Source organism: Pelophylax lessonae, assembly GCF_965119305.1.
Source record: "Pelophylax lessonae genome assembly, chromosome: 11".
Classification (NCBI taxonomy): domain Eukaryota; kingdom Metazoa; phylum Chordata; class Amphibia; order Anura; family Ranidae; genus Pelophylax; species Pelophylax lessonae.
The window spans coordinates 145,511,128-145,531,322 of NC_138778.1; the positions used below are offsets into that span (position 1 = coordinate 145,511,128).

The 20,195-nt window shown below is 44.4% G+C and overlaps 1 protein-coding gene across 1 annotated transcript in view; it reads left to right on the top strand.

The window, feature by feature from the left end:
* LOC309566630 (proton channel OTOP2-like) overlaps positions 1–20,195 on the top strand; it is a 110,699-nt gene that overhangs the window by 49,361 nt on the left and 41,143 nt on the right. The window contains exon 2 of the mRNA XM_082271856.1: positions 10,624–10,751. Coding sequence (XP_082127982.1) covers positions 10,624–10,751 — 128 coding nt within the window. The remainder of the gene's footprint in view (positions 1–10,623; positions 10,752–20,195) is intronic.

Below are 20,195 nucleotides of genomic sequence, written 5' to 3' on the forward strand. Positions count from 1 at the left end.
CATAAATCTTTCCCGTAGTTAGTAGACACAACAACTTTTGTGCAAACCAATCAAAATACGCTTATTGTGATTTTTTTTTTACCAAAAATATGTAGCAAAAAACAAATTGGCCTAAAATGTTAAAAAATTTAGATTTTTACTTTTTTTTTTTTTTAAATGTTATATAGCAGAATGTGAAAAATATTGTTTTTTTTTCAGAATTGTCGCTCTTTTTCTGTTTATACTGCAAAAAATAAAAATTGCACAGGTGATCAAATATCACCAAAAGAAAGCTCAATTTGTGTAGAAAAAAGGACATCAATTTTATTTGGGTACAGCATCGCACGACTGCGCAATTGTCCGTTAAAATAACGCAGTGCCGAATCACAAAATATGGCCTGGTCATTTTTATCCTTAAAAAAAAAAACAAACATGTTATACTTACCTCCTCTGTGCAGTTGGTTTTGCACAGAGCATCCCTGATCCTCCTCTTCTCAGATCCCTTTTCGGTGCCCCTAGCCCCTCTCTCCTGTAAAATTCCCCCACACCCAGCAGCTTCCTATGGGGGCACCCAAGCCGTGTCACAGCTCCCTGTGTCCATTCAGACTTGGAGCTATGGCCCAGCCCACCCCCCCTTTCTCTCCTCATTGGCTGACTGACTTTAATTGACAGCAGCAGGAGCCAATGGCGCCGCGCTGCTGTCTCAGCCAATGAAAAGAGGAATCTTGGACAGTGGAGTCTCTTGTGCAACAGCGATGGATCTAGATGGACCTCAGGTAAGTATTAGGGGGGCTGGGGGAGCTGCTGTACACAGAAGGTTTTTTATCCTAATACATAGAATGCATTAAGATAAAAAAAACCTTCTGCCCTTACAACCACTTTAATACAATTCTTACAAGAATCTATTGTAACGGATCAACCTGCACCCAGACCGGGTACCTCTGTTGACGAATGCTCCTAGTGCTTCCCGAGGGCTCCAAGCACTCCACCAGACACCGTAACTACTTCAGACCCCACGAACCGCCTTAGCTTGGTTAGGGTCTCGCCATCTCCTACCCACTCTGGACCTACGACAAGGCTCCAGGTTCCTGTGGGTGAACCTCTCTTTCCCCAGAGAGGGCAGCAGGAACAAGCTCTTACACAAGCTCTTACAAAAGCTTAGTGATTATCCAACGGAGTATGCAAGCATAGCAATCCCTTGTAGAGGATTCCCCCAATGAGAGACAGGACTCTATTGAGGGTGAACTAGCACACTTTATTGAACAAGAAACATACTTTTATACAGTTTTCCCCCACAAGGTTACTGCCCAGGTGGACCTTGTGGAGAACTGGACATGACATTCACAATCCAATAGAAACAGGGTTTTACACTCAGTCATTCTCATACAGTGTACACAATCCCTCCCCCCTAACATTAACAAATTATATAGCCATCTGGACAGAACAATGTGAGGTCATTAACATTAGACAACGGGACAGCCCAATCCACATTCCCTCCCAATGCACAAACAATAGGACAAGGCTGCCAGTGACAGTCTGTGTGTCTCTCACATTGAAACTGGAATACACATTATCCCAATCCACAAACAATAGGGAAAACCTGTCTGACATTGAGGGATATGTAGTACACACATTATTTAGGAATTACAGATTTCATTGCAATAGGAATAAACCTTCATACAGTATTTCTATATAGAGATATTGCTGACAAATATGACTGTCCCATCTGAAGAAATTCAAACCATTAATTATCTGTTTTGCACTTCAAGTGACGGTAAATACTGTCACATCTATATTTCAATAATCAAATGTATTTTAGGGGAATATTTAATTTTAAGACTCTCACTGCACAGACAAATAGGAAAAGCTTCTGTATTTCTTTTTGTGGAGGGAAACTGTGGAACAGTTTCACTGTGGATGTCAAGAAATGTCTAAGCATAAACCACTTTAAAAAGATGTATAAAGAGATGATTTTTTACAAGGTACAAGAATGAAGATGTTTAAACTATTATTGTGTGTTTATTGTTATTGGCTTATATTTTTGTATTATCTTATCTTTAGTTTGGTCTGGGTGTGTATGTGCATGATTGTGTAGCTAGATTATTGGTAATTAGTGTATTATATTTTAATTAATAAGTATTGTATAACTTTATAGCGATGGGGCTCTAAATAATTTATGTATTATGGAGAAGGGGTGGGATTAAATAAGTTTGTACTTCTTTCCACTCTTCCATGGTAATGTAAACTAAATTATTTTTTATAGCTTATTTTGTCTTGTCTTGTAACTAGATGTTTTGTGATTGTCTGCTACTGAATGATTTTTTTTTTTTTACATGTACGAAATACACTAAAATTAACTAACTAACTAACAAGTAGACATACCACTTTACTACCTTCTTTTACACATACATGTAGCACTGCCCCCTTGAGGACTGCTGAATTGTTCACTTCCAACTGCTGACACCCGTCCTCTGACTATTCTACATCGGGGTGGCCCCCCTCAGGTCAGGCCCCTAGACACGATCTCCTGTACTCATGATACTGTTTTTCGAGGGTCTCCAGTATCTCTACCCCCTCAGTCAGCTCTCATGGACCTCTGGGTTCAGCTCCTTCCTTCTGGTCCCAAGGTCGACTGCCTGTGATCGCGTGTCACTGCTACAGAGAAGGAGGCAGCCGCCACCCTCCCTACGGGACTCTGCTAACCAGCCAAAGACCCCGCAACACATGTGCTCCTGGCTTTTATACCACACCCCACAATGCACTGAGACAATCAGTCTGTGCCAATCACTGGGGCTGTATCAAAGCCTATGTACCCATTGGTTAGATTTCCTCCACTGTCCAATATGCCTCCCTATTGGACCAGTGTGAAACACTCCCTAGACCAGATGAATCACACACTGAGCACCATGAGCAGACCTAACTCACAGATCCTGCTCTCTGGTAGGCAGAAAGCAATTTAGATTTCCCTGCTGCTCCTCTGATAGGCAGACAGAGCCAAAAACTATACTCTCTCACTAGCACCTACCTAGGATGGTGCTACATACAGATCATATGGGTTGTATCCCTTTTAAACAAGCAGGGGACAATAGTTCAGACACTAGAGAAAAAACAAAAGACATCTGGAAGCAAAACAAAGATAAATTCTCAGTTACCACCTCTAATGTGTAATGACATCTTTCCTTATCACCCTTGCAATCCCTGTTTGCCTTAAGCTAGCTATATACTAGTAGAATTTTGTTCAAAATATTTTGTTTTAAGAATGTTTATTCGATTTTCTAAGTGCCGGTTCACACTAGTATGACTCGTCAGGTGACTTGGTCAGCCTGACAAGTCGTGCACCGTCGCGGTCCATTGTGTGGTACAGGACCGATTCTAATAGGAGCGACATAAGTCGCTCCGACTTAGAAAAAGGGTCCTGTACTACTTCAGGGCAGCAATGGAGAAGTACAAAAAGCCGCACAACTGGTTGAAAATGCAAAAATGATAAAATCCAAAGCACGGCGGTTGACGCGTTTCACAGAGTTGTTGGTTACGACTAAGCGGAAGACTCCGTGAAACGCGTCAACCGCCGTGCTTTTCCCATGTCTCCGACTGTTGTGGTCACACTTTGGATGGTTTTATCTTTTGGATTTCAATAAATTTGGATTTTATCATTTTTGCATTTTCAACCAGTTGTGTGGCTTTTTGTACTTCTCCATTGCTGCTGTCAGGACTGCGGATCCTTGCCTGCACCTGGGTTGGATGTGTTTGGGAATGCCCCCTCACCAGAGCGGTTCGCTTCTCTTCTGATTACCTACTACTTCGGGGCAACCTGGAGCGACTTGCATAGACATTCATTTTATGAAGTCCGTGCAAGTCGTGCCGAAGTCGTAGTGCACGGGACTGACAGGTCGCCCCCGAAGTCGTGCCGCTTCAGTGTGAACCGACACTAATAATTGTCAATGGGGTCAACATGATGTTTGGTTTTGACTGCAGTATTGAGAAAACTCAAAGGAGCAGGATGGAAAAATGTTCTCAGATTAATGAATTTCAATTAGTGTATATGGTTTTTGTTCTGGAAATTGCATTCATTCTAAAATCAAATGTTAAAAGAAAATGAAAGTACTTTTAAACGACATTCATCCTGTCATCCAATGTACAAAGAATTTTCGTACGAATGCTCATTAGAAAGTCTACTAATGTATAGCCACCTTTACACACTCTATGATTCAGGCTTGAATTAAGTGTTCCCTCTTCAAACAAGGTCAACTGGTGGATGGACTGAACATAAGACTGCTCTCATTGTCTGAAATTCAGAATAAATACTCTAACAAAGCTTTCTTTTCATACTTGCAAATTCGACAATACGCTCAAAGCACCAATACAGCTGTTCTTACCACCTACTGACTTTAAATTGGTTTGTAGGGGGGACCGAACAGGAAAGGGCTCTGGCAAAATATTATTGAGCACACCAAATTATCCTTTCCCAAAGTACCTTTACATGCTGAAAAAAGAAGAAGACTTGCCCTCAAAGCTTGGTAAACCAGGAGGAACAAAGCTAAGAAATTTTCTATCTTTTCTCCAAAGAAAACTCCTAAAAAGTTGTATTCGGCTGGTACTACACCCTCGTATGTCTGTAGTCGATTTATCCCTATTAGGGATGATCGAACGGTTCGGGTCGACCATCGGTTCGACCCGAACATTGGCTGTTCGAGGTTCGGCCGAATTTAGAACTTTTTGCCCAAAAAGTTTGGAATTCGGCAACCAGAACCGACCAAAATGCAATGGTTCAGGAAATGGGCTTTAAAAGCCCGTGACTGGACCAGAACCATCAGTAAAAGCCAATTGAGGGGGCAGGAGAATGCTAGGAATGTGATTGGAGTGACTAGGGGGTCCATAGGCCAATTATTAGTGAATACGCCCCCCAGTATATAAGATAGCCCCCGCCAAATTCCTAGCATTGTTATACAGGGACATGGAAGAGAGTGGAAGCAGTTCTGTGACTTCTGTTACAAAGTGTCATTTAGCAATTATTAGTGTGAGGAAAGGGATATCTAGTGTAGTTAGGGTACTATTTTCCACTATAGTTAGATTTAATTATTCAGTTTCTGTAGGGAAAGTGTTAAGTGTAAGGGGACCGTAGTGTAGTGTAGGGTTAACTGACTGTGACTGCTATGGAAGGGTGACAAAACCCTTCCATATCAGGGTGACCGCTATAGAGAAAAGATCGTTTCTCTTGTGTCACTTTCACTGCACTAATATGGCTTCGCTCCTGTCAGCATTCTTTTTGCTGCAGGCGTTGATAGTGCTTTTTTGAGGACATGTTTGGAGTCAGGCATGACATCTGAACATGTGTATAGGGGTATATATACACACACATGTCTGTATATATACACCTGCACATATATAGGTGTGAAAGGAGCAGAACACTATACTTTTGCTAATGAAATAATTTGCACTAATATGGCTCCGCTCCTAACACACCTATATATGTGTAAGTGTAAAATACATATAAGTGTGTGTGTATATATATACCCCTATACAGAAGTTCAGATGTTTTGCCTGCCTCCAAAGAACCCAAAAAATTGCCCAAAAAAACGCCTGCAAGAACAAACCTGGCCATTTTTTTTTTTTGGCGCTGGCATTTTTTTGGGCATTTTTTTGGGTTCTTTGGAGGCAGGCAAAACATCTGAACTTCTGTATAGGGATATAAATATACACACACACTGATATGTATTTTACACTTACACTTACACATATATAGGTGTGTTAGGAGCGGAGCCATATTAGTGCAAATTATTTAATTAGCAAAAGTATAGTGTTCTGCTACTTTCACACCTATATATGTGTATGGGTATATATACATATAAGTATGTGTGTGTATATATATCCCCTATACACAAGTTCAGATGTTTTGCCTGCTTCAAAAGACCCCAAAAAATGCCCAAAAAAACGCTTGCTACTAAACCGGCAAGGTGTAAAAAGAGCGGAGCCATATCCCTGTTCTATAAGTGACAAAATCTCTTTTTTTTATGGTTCTGGACATGCTACAGAGCTGAAACTTGACAGGTACACTTTTTAGACCCACCAGACACTAAATAAAAAATCAAAAAATCTCTTTTTTTTTTTTTTTTCAATAATTGGCTCTCTATCAAAAATGAAAATTTTTAAGAACTTTTTTGTGTGATTAATAGTCCCTGGGGCATGACCCAGAACCCTAGGCAATTTTTAGGGGCATTTATTGGGTTTTAGGGCTTCAAAATGGTGTTTTTTGATTACCGAAGTTCGGGTCCCATTGATTTCAATGGGGTTCTGAAATCCGGGCCGAACTTTCGGGAAGTTCGGATGTTCTGGCCGAACCGAACTTTTGAAAAGTTTGATCATCCCTAATCCCTACATCCAACATATGCTGATGGTGTAAGGAGTAGGTGGGCACCCTGTTCCATTATTCTGAACATTTTCCAGAATCGCATCATAATGGTACATTGTTAAAACTTAAACCACCTGATTCCTCCAGATCACTTACCCTATCTCCTAGGAGTACCTCTTCCACAGGTGACACCTATGGGGAATAAACTCACTGCCCATGTCTTGATTGCAGCAAAATGTTCAATATCATTACATTGGAAACAAAATTCTCCTCCTTAAAAAAAAAAAAAAAAAAAAAAAAGATTGCATCAAAGGAACTCTTGTCAGACAGTATATAAATCAGCATAATGGAACCCTGAAACATTAACATTTAGGCCTCCAGTGTTTGATACCATGTTGCTCTGTCCTGTGGCTGGACATCATTCCTCTTTTTTACCTTCTGTTCTTACTTTTTCATTTCATCCACCAAACCTTCATCTTCCCCTTTCCATACCCTACCCTATAGGCGTTTGGCATTCAGCTCCCCAATATTGAATTATGTATAGATGTAATATTTAGATGTAAATACAAAGTATAAATAAAAACAAAATAGTGTAGCGCTAAATCAAAGTGTGACATTGCTGCCCAATCAGAAGACAGGTGTGTGATTTGAATGTACGGAGCGCAGTGTGTGCTGTGACAGATAGAACAGGAGGAGGCCACATATGAAGGATTCAAGAGACGAAACGCGTCAGCTGCACCAGACGCAACGTCGGCACACCTCCTTCCACGCCGACTTTTGCAATCTGTCTGCAGTGAGGACGCGGGATGCCGCGATCCTGATCTACAGTCCCATTTATGTTACACGCTTGTCTTTTCTGGAACTTTGTAAGTAGTTTTTTTAATAAACTTTATTGGATGCTTTATGGGATTACGCTAGGTCTCTATTCTATTTTCTACATATACTCGCATCTGTTTGGCAATGTGAATCCATTGTGAGGACTGGACTTTCTGATATGCTTGAAGATTACCTTTATATATATGTGTGTGAGGCCATTTCATTAATTTGATTGGCCATATCATTTTGGTAAGCAGCCTCATATAACCCCGCACTGTGGTGACCCCATATTCACTTTCCCGTGGTTGTCACAAGAGGAATTGTTTTTTCAGATCAGCCCTTTGTTGGATTTTTTTGCACATATTGATTATTGGGACTCTCACTTTTTTTGGATTTTCTTGGACTCTTTTTCACCTATGGTTTTGGCACAATTATTTATTGCACTTTGATACTAATCACTGTTTATTGCATTCAAATGTGATGTTTATATAATTTAGCGCTACTATTTTGTTTTTATTTATGTTTAGATCACTGTCTGTGGATCTAGTGTTAGCAGCTTCACATTATTTATCTCCTTATTTATTGCAATCATTACTTTAGCGCAGAAATCCCCCATTTTTTCCTGTTTTGCAAATACAAAGTATTCCCAGACTAAACTCACAGAGGGACTTTTCCCCACGGACACATCCTATCTATGGACATATCAAGATCTGCAACATCAAGATACTCGGTATGGATGACACCAGTCTCAGCCCCTACTCTCCCCCCTTTTTCATAATGTCATACTGTGGAATATTACTCCACTCTTGCGTACCAGTAATATTATATTCTGCAATGCTTGCCTTTGACTTTTCTTTCTGTGAGGTTTCCCATTTCTAAGAAATCTTACATAAACAGCTATAAAAGAACTGCAAAAGAAAAAGTTTTGTACGCACCTTTCCAGCTGCCTGTTCCTTGGATCTCCTCTCTGTTCAAGGGCTACAGCTGCCTGCAAAATCTTCATATTTGACACTTTCAGGAGTGTTGGATTCCTGTATCCTTCTCTCAAAACTGGAGTAATATAGGAGCTGGAAGGAAGAAGGAGCCACAGTGCGTAGTGGGTAACACAGGCATCTGACTCTACTGGAAGACCTGAAGAGTCTGTTGCATTGTTAATCACTTAAGCCCCGGAAGATTTTACCTCCTTCCTGACCAGGGCCTATTTTGCGTGTTTTGGCACTGCATGACTTTAACGGACAATTGCGCGGTCGTGGGACGCTGTACCAAAATGAAATTGACGTCCTTTTTTTCCCACAAACAGAGCTTTCTTTTGGTGGTATTTGATCACCTGTGTGATTTTTTGATCATGCGCTATAAACAAAAAAAGAGCGACAATTTTGCAAAAATAACAATATTTTTCACATTTTTTTATATGAAATTCCCCCCAAAAAATGTAAAAATCAAACTTTTTTAACATTGTAGGCCAATTTGTTTTCTGCTACATATGTTTGGTAAAAAAAAATCGCAAAAAGCGTATTTTGATTGGTTTGCGCAAAAGTTATTGCGTTTACTAAGGGAAAGATTTTTATCATTTTTATTGTTTTTTTTTAACGAGTAATGGCGGCAATCTGCGTTTTTTTTTTTGCGGGACTGCGACATTGCGGCGGACAGATCGGACCCTTAACTGACATTTTTTACACTTTTGGGGTTACCAGTGACATTACTACAGTAATCAGTGCTATACATATGCAGTGTTACTGTAAAAATGACACTGGCAGGGAAGGGGTTAACTTTATTTGAGAGGGAGGGGTTAAGTGTTTCCCTAGGGGCGTGATTCTAACTGTGATTGGATGTGGCTGTGTGTGTAACAGCAGAGATCAACGGTCCTACATAGCAGGTTCGTATGATCTGTGCTGTTACACAGGGAGAATGACAGGCGGCTGTGTTTACATTAGCCGCCTGCCTTTTTCCCGCTGTATCCGACGATTGCGAGTGACCGGTGGACATCGGGTCCGCTGGTCACTCGCGCGGGGGGGTCTGTGAGCGAGCGGGAGTGGGAGCGCGCCTCCGGCGGCGCGCGCTCGCTCCCTAGAGCCTTACAGGCTAGCGACGTAGACCTACATTAGGCAGTCGGCAAGTGGTTAAAGGGCAAAGATTAGAGGAATGAGCAATGTGGCCTGTGAAGGCCATGATTTTGGGCTTTATGAAGTGTGTTTCCACTTTTGCAGCCAGATTTGGATAACATCTACTTTATATTTGTTACCAGATTTTTGCACTGTCCTGGTTTAGTAATTCAACCCCATTATCTCTGATGCATGACAGAACAAATGCTCATATTTAAAGAGGTAATGAACTTCCCTCCGGTGACATCACAGGTTGCTTCTCACTAAAATATCTCCTAAATCATGGATGTCCAACCTGCGGCCCTCCAGCTGTTTCAGAACTACAAGCCCCACCATGCCTCTGCCATTGGGAGTCATGTTTGCAACTGTCAGCCTTGCAATGCCTCATGGGACTTGAAGTTCAGCAACAGCTGGAGGGCCGCAGGTTGGACACCCATGCCCTAAATGGTGCATGTTTAGGATAAGCTTTATTATAAGCTTACCTGTAGGCAAAAATAATAAAGTACAGTTTACTACCACTTTAAGTAAGGCTTACACCTGTGGAATTTTGTTAACAATATCCTTTCTTTTCCGAGCAGAACAATTTTCTGTGTACCAACAATGTCTTCTATGAATGGCGCATACATATATACATACTGTAGCTCTGAGGTTCTTCGGTAAAATAGACATCTTTCCACAAAATATATTGACAGTTGGTTTGATACTGACATCCATGTCTTTATGGACCTTGCTTTGTGCACTGGTGTGCAGTCATGTTGGAACAGGATGGGGCCATCCCCAAACTGTTCTCACAAAGTTGGGAGCATGAAATTGTCCAAAATGTCTTGGTATGCTTACGCTGAGTTCCCTTCACTGGAACTAAGGGACCAGGCCCAACCCCTGAAAAAAAATAACCCCACCCCATAATTCCCCCTCCACCAAATGATTTGGACCAGTGCACAAAACAAGTTCCATAAAGACATGGATAAGTGAGTTTGGGGTGCAGGAACTTGATTGGCCTGCACAATGTGATAGAACACCTTTGGGATGAGCTAGAGTGAAAAACTACGAGACAGGCCTTCTCTCCAACATCAGTGCCTGACCTCACAAATGCTCTTCTGGAAGAATGGTCAAACATTCCCATAGACACTCCTAAACCTTGTGGACAGCTTTCCTAGAAGAGTTGAAGCTGTTATAGCTGCAAAGGGTGGGCCAACTCAATATTGAACCCTACAGACTTAGACTGGGATGCAATTGAAGTTCAAGTGCGTGTAAAGGCAGGCGTCCCAATACTTTTGATAATATAGTGTATATATAGTATCTGATAAAATGTAATACCTCACACTTACCTTTTTAACTTGTGTGTTAACTGTTGCTCATTATTTATTATCCTTGCAGTGGGAATCATTCTCTTTGGCGTTGGTGCACTTATTATGACCTCTTTTAAGATTGCTGAGTACAAGGATTGTGTAACACAAACAAAAATGATGCAACCTGTCATTCAGGCTCTCTTCATCATTGTTCAGGTATGAGAAAATATTTAATTTTGCAGTATAGGCTCAATTCACAAAAATACTATATATTGCAGGCAGAACTTTTATTCTAATTAGAGAAGAGCTCTGGGTCTGGATCGACCATGAGCTCAACCCAAACCAAGGCTGTTCGCTAAATGAGTGATCTAAATGGCCAGATCTGTCTAGTTCAACTCATATTCTCGTATAGATATGTTTTTAGTTGACAAATGGTTATTACAAAAAGTGATCTCTTCTGAAATCGCATGGTCTGATCATGCCTCTCTGAGCCTCACCATTTCAGAAGATAACTCACAACCTACTGTGCATTTGTGTACAACAACAAATTACTCCAAGAGCCTGAGTCCAAAAATGTGATTCTCCCGTCATCTCCATGACTATTTTCACCTCAATCTCACCCAGACACCAATGCCTTCACAATGTGAAATGCCCATAAGATGCAGGATGGTCTCTCATCTATCCAAAGCGTTAGAAATACAGAATAAAAAACACCCCATACTTTCAACAGCTGACAAACTGGCAAAACCGAGACTAGACTTAAAAAATCTCCTATTCGAAAACCTTGACCGTATACTTAGGCAACTTAAGCTCAAATACTTTTCCCACAAAATCTAAAATTCCCTACCCATTTCCTCTAACCTCAAAACAAAGATTATCTAATCCACAAAGCATAGCAGATGCATTTGTCAACTACTACGCCTCATTGTACAACCTGTCAACAGACCCTAACACTCCCCAACCAAATATGTCTGCAATCGCTTCTTTCCTCCACCACCTTAAAGCGGAGTTCCACCCTGGAATTTTTCTTTTTTTAAAAATACCCCCGGGACAGTCAGGGCTAGTGCATTCCACAATGGCTAGCCTCTGATCTGTCCCGGGTTGCACTTACCTGTTAGGACAAATACTTACCTTGAAAAAGTCTTGTCCAGCGCTGCCATCTCAGGTGTGGGCAGCTTGATTCCAGCGTGATCCTCTTCGGCGTCCTCTTCCTTCTTGTTCGGTCCCATGATGCCCTGCGCCGGCCCCGCCGTCACTTCCAGGCGCGCGCGTCATCCCTCCACAGCTTCTGGGCATGCCCAGAAGCTGTTTAGAAGGGGATGACGCGCGCGCCCCGGAACTGACGTCGGGGCCGGTGAAGGCGCAATGATTCCTGGGAGCGATGACGTTCAGCTCCCAGGAATCATTGCAAAGCCAGGAAGTGACGACGGGCCGCGGCCGAGGAAGGAGGAAGAAGGAAGTAAGGTAAGTATATTTTCTTCTCTACAAGGTAAGTAAAAAAAAAAAAAAAAAATGCGATTATCCATTTGTTTTTCAGGTGACCCGGAGCGAGAAGATGGAGGTAAGTAAAAAATTAGGGTGGAACTCCACTTTAACCTTCCACACATTACCCACACCAATCTTTTAGATCTTAATCGTTCCTTCTCAGATCAGGAAGTCCTACAAGCCATCAAAACCTTACCAAAGGGCAAGTCACTGGGCCCGGACAGATTTAGTAATGAGTATCACCAGCTCTATAGCGACCCCATAGCTCCTCACCTCTCTAAATTATGCAAAACTGCAGTGGTATGCTCTTCCTTCCCCCCTGGAGATGCTGAGGGCTCACATTGTAACTCTCCCCAAACCAGGTAAAGATCCAAACACTCCTGCAAATTTTAGGCCAATCTCCCTCCTTAATTCAGACATCAAGCTATATACAAAAATGGTCACCCGCAAAATCTCCTCTATCTTACCCAAATTGAATCAAACTGGGAGACAAACCTGTGACGCCACCAGGCGCCTACTGAACATTATACATCAAGCCGAAGGAAGTCGAACGCCTTCTCTGCTCTTATCTATTGATGCGGAGAAGGCATTCGACCGAGTCCACTGGGGCTACATGCATCCGATTCTGAGTAAATTTGGGTTTCATGGACCAATATTGTCGGCCATTATGGCCCTTTATTCATCACCCTCAGCCCAAGTCTATACATCAGGCCTCTTATCTAATGTAAACCTTTCCTAAAATCAAATGGCACATGTCAAGGCTGCCCCCTTTCACCCCTTATCTTTAACTGGATGATTGAACCATTGGCAGATAGCCTCCGTTCCCACCCCAACATTCACGGCTTCCTAATAGCAGGAAAATCACATACAATGAATCCTTTTGCTGATGATGTGATGCTTATGCTAACTGAACCCGACATCTCACTACCCCATGCGCATAAATTACTCCTAGAATTTAGCTTACTCTCATACTACAAAGTTATTTACGCCAATTCTTTGATCGTGGATCTGTGAGTCCCTCCTCACATGTCTGCTTCGCTCCATATACAATTTCATTATGTCTGGACAAAAACTAGCATCCCTTATTTGGGAATCCTTACTCCCTCTATCTCAACCATAGCCGAAGCCAATTACAAACCGCTTATAAAGAAATTTAAAAACCAGAGCTTCGTAGCCTAGCAAAAGCGGAACTATCCTGGGCAGGTAGACTAGCTGCCTTAAAAATGCTTGTTCTACCCCAAATACTATATGTTTTTAGAACTCTCCACATTCCAAAGCCGACACCCTACTTACAGGCTCTAGCTTCCCTTCTTAAAACATTCATATGGCAAAACAAAAAGTCCAGGTGCTCTCATGCCATCCTCACTAAAAACAGGTTCGTTGGCGGCATGGGGATGGTAGATATCTTTGACAACTATATTGCAACCCTCGCAGACCAGCTTAAATACTGGTGCTACACTGGAGATACCCCAGAATGGGTAACTATTGGACATTCCCTCACTACAACCAAGAAATTGAGAGAACTATTGTATTGTATTGCCTGGAAAGAAATACCCCTTTCCACCATGCCCATCACCACTCAAGCATCAATTTTAGCATGGAGGGATCTCAACCGAGCCTCTCCAGATCCCACCCACCCAGAACTTATACGAATTCCTGCTAATGCATTACATTTCTACTTGTCAGATCTTCCCAGTTACGACTGGGAGAAATATGGCATCCACTGGGTTGATGACTTCTTATCTAATGGTGAACCCTTAGACCCCAATCGGCTCATCCAACAATATTGACTCCTGGGATCAATGGACTTTACTTTAACCCGCATTAGGCACTTACTCTACACATAACCCCCTGTAATACCCATACACCCCAAAAAAGCTGGTTTCTTGAAACCCTCCATGAAACTAAGCAAAGGTATATCCCTACTACATAACCTACTACACAACAAAAACATATTTGACAAACACAAACCCATGACAAAATGGGAAGACCTGAAAAACACCTTCTCTAACTACCAATGAGCAATACAATCTAGCTACAATTTCACCCACTGCACTAATCATTGGGAAATAAACGTTAGATGGTATCTAACCCCACACAAGTTAGCCAAGATCTACCCCGATAGTTCTTCTCTATGCTTGAGAGATTGCGACTACACGGGTTATCTGTTTCACATTCTTTGGTCATGTCTGAACATCCACAGTTTCTTGAGGAAAACTTTCAGTTTTACTTCTGAAAATTCAGGTATATTAACATCCCCCAACCCAAGTATTGCTATCCTGAATATAGGTATTGATTCCTTCCCCTACCAATTTTGTAAAGTTATTGCTGACCTACTACTATCAGCAAGATTGACTATCACCCGCCACTGGAAAAATAACCTAGCCCCTAACCCTTTAGAAGCTGTACGCACCGCACACTTACATTACTCCTATGAGAGAACACTGTCCATGCACTCCGGTACTCTAGCTGCCTTTGACAAAACTTGGAAACTGTGGCTTAGTTGGTATAACCATTGAAAATTCAATTATTGCTATCTGACTACTTCTTCTTTAAGCAGACCATGCACCTGGCTTCCAATCACATAGCTGCTCATTCTGTACGATGATCCCTTTCCTCACACCAGTTCCAAGTTGCTTCAATATTCCACTGTCAATTATTATTAACTGTAAAACAAACCTTTGTTTCCACATATTATTGTAACCATTTGCTGTCTTCTATTCTTACAAAACCAAATGAAAATGCTATTGTTTAAGAAAATTTGGTTCCCATAGATTTTTTTATGAGGTTCCGGAATTACAGTATGTTCGGGTTTCTGGAATTTTTTAAGTGTTCAGCCAATGTTCAGCAAACCAAGCTTTACTTGGTTCACTCGCCACTGATTGCCTTTCTTTCTTTCTTTCTAATGCTTAAAAGCATTCGCGAAACTTATTTTTTTTTACTACTGGATACAGTAGGAAATGGTCAGAATTCATTTTTTGCTGTCTGTGTTTAATTTTCCTTCACTTGATGAGACAGCAGGACATGTGTGGAATTTTCTCAAAAAGAAAAGATGCTTTGTGATGAATCTTGATTCACATTATCAGATATTCATTTCTGGCAAAGCGCACTTTTTAAAAAAGTTCACTCACCCTTTTCACCCCTCCCTCTGACCTAAAATACCCCCCTCCCCAGATACTGGACATACCTGCATACCCCATGGCTGAGACATCCCACAATGTTGTTGCACTGAACATACACAGTAGATTTCTATAGACCTTTGGGCCTCATACACACTGGCTGTTTTTACAGCTGCTCCTAGGGGCGTCTGGTGTTTTTTTTTTCCCTGCCTCTAAACTCCCCTGCATGTTAGCCTATATGTCCATGCACAAATAAGCTTTTAGTAGTGTTTAGTGGCAGGAGCTTTTAGAGGTAGAAAAAAAAAAAAAAAACTGCCAATGTGTCCAGAATTTGCTAAATGCACCTAAACGCTAGGCACATTTAGTGCTTGAGCATTCATTTATAGGGTTGAGCGGACACCTAGATGTCCGTGTTCGACGGGTTCGGCCGAACTTTAAAAAAAAGTCCGGGTCCGTGTCCCGGACTTTTACCGAACTTTTCCCGGACACCGAACCCCATTGAAGTCAATGGGGACCCGAACTTTAAGGCACTAAAATGGCTCTAAAACACCAAAGGAAAGGGCTAGAGTGCTGCAAATGGCAGCAAAACGTAATTAAGAGCATGGCAAGTGCTCTGCAAACAAATGTGGATAGGGAAATAACTTAAAACAACAAAAAAAAACAGAAAAATAAAACAATGTTCTTCTTCATCTCTGAAGGACGAGGCCCATATGGAGTAGGAGGGAGGTTGAGGTGGTGGTGGATGTGGCGGTGACATAGGCGTGCGCACAGGGTGTGCTGGGTGTGCCTGGGCACACCCTAATCACCTAGGGCACATAGCATTGCCAGTGAGGAGATGGGAAAGATCTCCCTGGGACCTGCTCTGCTCTATTTCTCCTTGCCTACAGGTACATGGCCCCGATACATTACTCTCCCTGCTGGCAAACACATGCATGTGTATTTCAACTTTGGGGTGCACACCTTAATGCAATAGGCTGCGCACACCTATGGGCGGTGTAGGTGGAAGCGGCGGTGGAGGAGGACCAGGGCCGGATTAACAGCATCATGGGCTTGGTGCTGAGGATTTTGAAGGGCCTTAAGGGCCGTGCCTTGCCATGCACCCAGAGGAGGAAGGGTGCAGCCATGCATGCCTAATTCAACATGGGATGCTGTCTCTGAAGCCCATAAACACATCCATGCATCGCCAACTGTCCCTCCTTGTCCGGCCTTCACGCTGTGTGGGGAGGTTCTGAGGGTGCTGCCTGGGGAAGCGAGCATAGAAGCCAGACTTCTGTGTTTACAAGTGACAGAAGAGCGGTAACAGTGAATATGGCCAACCCGGGGCCTATATAAAAGGTAGGGGCCTGGAGCTGCAGCTCCAATAGCCCCTACATTAATCTGGCCCTGAGGAGGAGGACGAGGTAGCCAACACTGCTTCTTTTCAAAAATTTTAAATGAGGGTACACCCCAAAAGAGTGAGAAAGAGCAAAAATGGAACAATGGGTGGGTAAGGTCGGTATCCATTGCTATTCTGCATAAGGTACGGAAAAGTCCCGTGGGATCCATGCCTGGTTCATTTTAATGAACGTGAGCTTGTCCACATTGTCTCTGGACAGGCGGCTGCGCTTGTCTGTTATAACGCCCCCAGCCGTGCTAAATACCCGTTCAGATAATACACTGGCTGCAGGGCACGCCAGCACCTCCAAGGCGTAAAGGGCAAGCTCAGGCCATGTGCCCAATTTGGAGACCCAGAAGTTGAAGGGGGCAGACCCGTCATTCACTACATGTAGGCGTGTGCACACATACTGCTCCACCATGTTGGTAAAATGCTGCCTCCTGCTAAGACGTTCCATCTGAGCTGCTGGTGCTGCTGTTTGTTGTGGCGTGCTGACAAAGCTTTTCCACATTTCGGCCATGCTAACCCTGCCTTCTGAGGTGCTGGCGGTGCCCTGGTTGCGTTGGCGACCTCCTCCTCCTCCTCCTCTGCCTTGTGCTTCCACTGTGGCCCCGCTGTCAGATGGGAATGCCAGCAGCATGGCGTCTACCAGCGTGCGCTTGTACTCGCGCATCTTGCGATCGCGCTCCAGTGAGTGAATTAAGGACGGTACGTTGTCCTTGTAACGGGGATCCAGCAGCGTGGCCACCCAGTAATCAGCACAAGTTAGAATGTGGGCAACTCGGCGGTCGTTGTGGAGACACTGCAGCATGTAATCGCTCATGTGTGCCAGGCTGCCCAGAGGCGACGAAAGGCTGTCCTCTGTGGGAGGTGTATCGTCCGTGTCCTCTGTATCCCCCCAGCCACGCACCAGTGATGGCCATGAGCTGGCCTGGGTGCCACCCTGCTGTGAACATGGTTCCATCTCCTCCTCCAGCTCCTCCTCCTCCTCATCCTCCTCATCCTCCAGAACTGTGCCCCTGCTGGACAATTGCGTCCCTGGCGTTTGCGTGTGCAGGAACCCACCCTCGGAGCCCCTTGCGAATGACTGCCCTGAAAGCCTTGGAAATGTTACCTCTTCATCCTCCTCCTCCTCCTCATCCTGTGCCACATCCTCTTCCATCATCGCCCGAATTGTTTTTTCAAGGAGGCATAGAAGTGGGATAGTTAAGCTGAGAACGGCGTCATTGCCACTGGCCATGTTGGTGGAGTACTCAAAACAGCGCAACAAGGCACACAGGTCTCGCATGGAGGCCCAGTTATTGGTGGTGAAGTGGTGCTGTTCCGCAGAGCGACTCACGCGTGCGTGCTGCAGCTGAAACTCCACTATGGCCTGCTGCTGCTCGCACAGTCTTTCCAGCATGTGCAAGGTGGAGTTCCACCTTGTGGGCACGTCACATATGAGGCGGTGAGCGGGAAGGCCGAAGTTACGCTGCAGCGCTGCCAGGCGAGCAGCAGCAGGGTGAGAACGCCGAAAGTGCGCACAAACGGCCCGCACTTTCTGCAGCAGCTCTGACATATCGGGGTAGTTTTTAAGGAACCTCTGCACCACCAAATTCAGCACATGCGCCAGGCAAGGGATGTGCGTCAAACCGGCTAGGCCCAGAGCTGCTATGAGATTTCGCCCGTTATCGCACACCACCAGGCCGGGCTTGAGGCTCGCTGGCAGCAACCACTCATTTGTCTGCTGTTCCATGCTCCTCCACAACTCCTGCGCGGTGTGTGGTTTGTCCCCCAAACAGGCAAGTTGTAAAACTGCCTGCTGTCGTTTACCCCTGGCCGTGCTGAAGTTGGTGGTGAAGGTGTTACGCTGTCCGGATGAGGAGGCGGTAGAGGATGAGGAAGCGGAGTAGGAGGAGTTAGGAACAGGAGGCAAACTGAAGCGCCCTGCAATCCTCGGTGGTGGAAGGACATGCGCCAAATTGCTATCCGCCTCAGGCCCATCCGCCACTGCATTTACCCAGTGTGCCGTTAGGGAGATATAACGCCCCTGACCGTGCTTACTGGTCCACGTATCCGTAGTTAGGTGGACCTTGGCACAGATGGCGTTGCGCAGTGCACACCTGATATTTTCCCCCACTTGGTTGTGCAGGGAAGGGATGGCTTGCCTGGAAAAGTAGTGGCGGCTGGGCACGACGTACTGTGGGACAGCCACCGACATAAGGTTTTTAAAACTGTGCGTCTCCACCAGACGGAATGACAGCAATTCAAAGGCCAATAATTTTGAAATGCTGGCATTCAGGGCCAGGGATCGCGGGTGGGTAGGGGGGTACTTCCTCTTCCTCTCAAGTGTTTGGGAGATGGAAAGCTGAACGCTTCCACGGGACATTGTGGAGATGGTTGTTGGTGACCCAGGTGGTGGTGTTGCTGACAGATCGTCTGTTTGCGGGGTGGCAGGTGCCGGTATCACTACAGATGTGGCTGGAGCGGCCGAGACTGCAGCAGAAGAGGAAGCAGGATGAGCCAGAGACGTTTCTTGGTTTTGAAGGTGTGTACTCCACTGCAGCTCGTGCTTTGCACTTAGATGCCTGATCATGCAGGTTGTGCTCAGGTTGAGAAGGTTTATGCCTCGCTTCAAGCTCTGATTGCACAGGGTGCAAACCACTCGTGTCCTGTCATCAGCACATTTTCTAAAGAACTTCCACGCTAGAGAACTCCTTTGAGCTGACTTTGGTGCGCTCGTTCCCTTGCTGCGTTGGGCAGTAGCGGGCGTAGTGTCTAGGGCACGGCCGCTCCGCTTCTGCACCCTGCTCCCTCTTCTGCTGTGCTGGTGGCTCTGTGCGACCACCGCCTCTTCCTCCAAACTACTCAGGTCACCTGCATGACGTTCATTCCATGTGGGGTCGAGGACCTCATCGTCCTCCACATCATCTTCCACCCAGTCTTCACCCCTGCCCTCCTTGTCGGTCTCCACAATGCTGAACGCCGCAGCAGTTGGCACCTGCGTTTCGTCATCATCGGAGACGTGCTGCGATGATCCTTGCATGTACTCATCTTGAGAAATAAGTGGTTGGGCATCGCTGCACTCAATCTCTTCCACTTCTGGGGCAGGGCTAGGTGGATGGCCCTGGGAAACCCTGCTGACAGAGTCCTCAAAAAGAATAAGAGACTGCTGTATGGCTTGGGGCTCAGACTGCTGGCCTGATTTGCAAGGGGGTGAGGTGAAAGACGGTTGGACATTGGCTGCAGGTGCCAACTCTGACCTTTCTGCAGTAGACTGGGTGGGAGACAATGTGAAGGAACTGGAGGCACTGTCAGCAGCAAACCAATCTACTATCGCCTCAACTTGTTCTGGCCTCATCACTTCTAGGGGCGTTTGATGCCCTACCAAATACTGATGCAGGTTCTGTCGCCTACTCACACTTGAGGAAGGTGTTTCACTTGTGCGTGTAGCTGGCACAGATCGACCACGTCCTCTCCTTGCAACAGGAGCTCTACCAGCAGCACCACGACCCAGGCCACGGCCCTTATTTGACGGTCTCCTCATATTTCTGTAATTTAAGATCTTGCCCTAGAAAGGTTTTTATTGAATAGCGGAATAGGAAATATGATCCAAAAAAGTGTATGTATCTCGCACGTACAAAACCACACTAGGCCCCAATTACTATTGTTTCTACCCCTAAAAGGATGGATGAGGAGTAG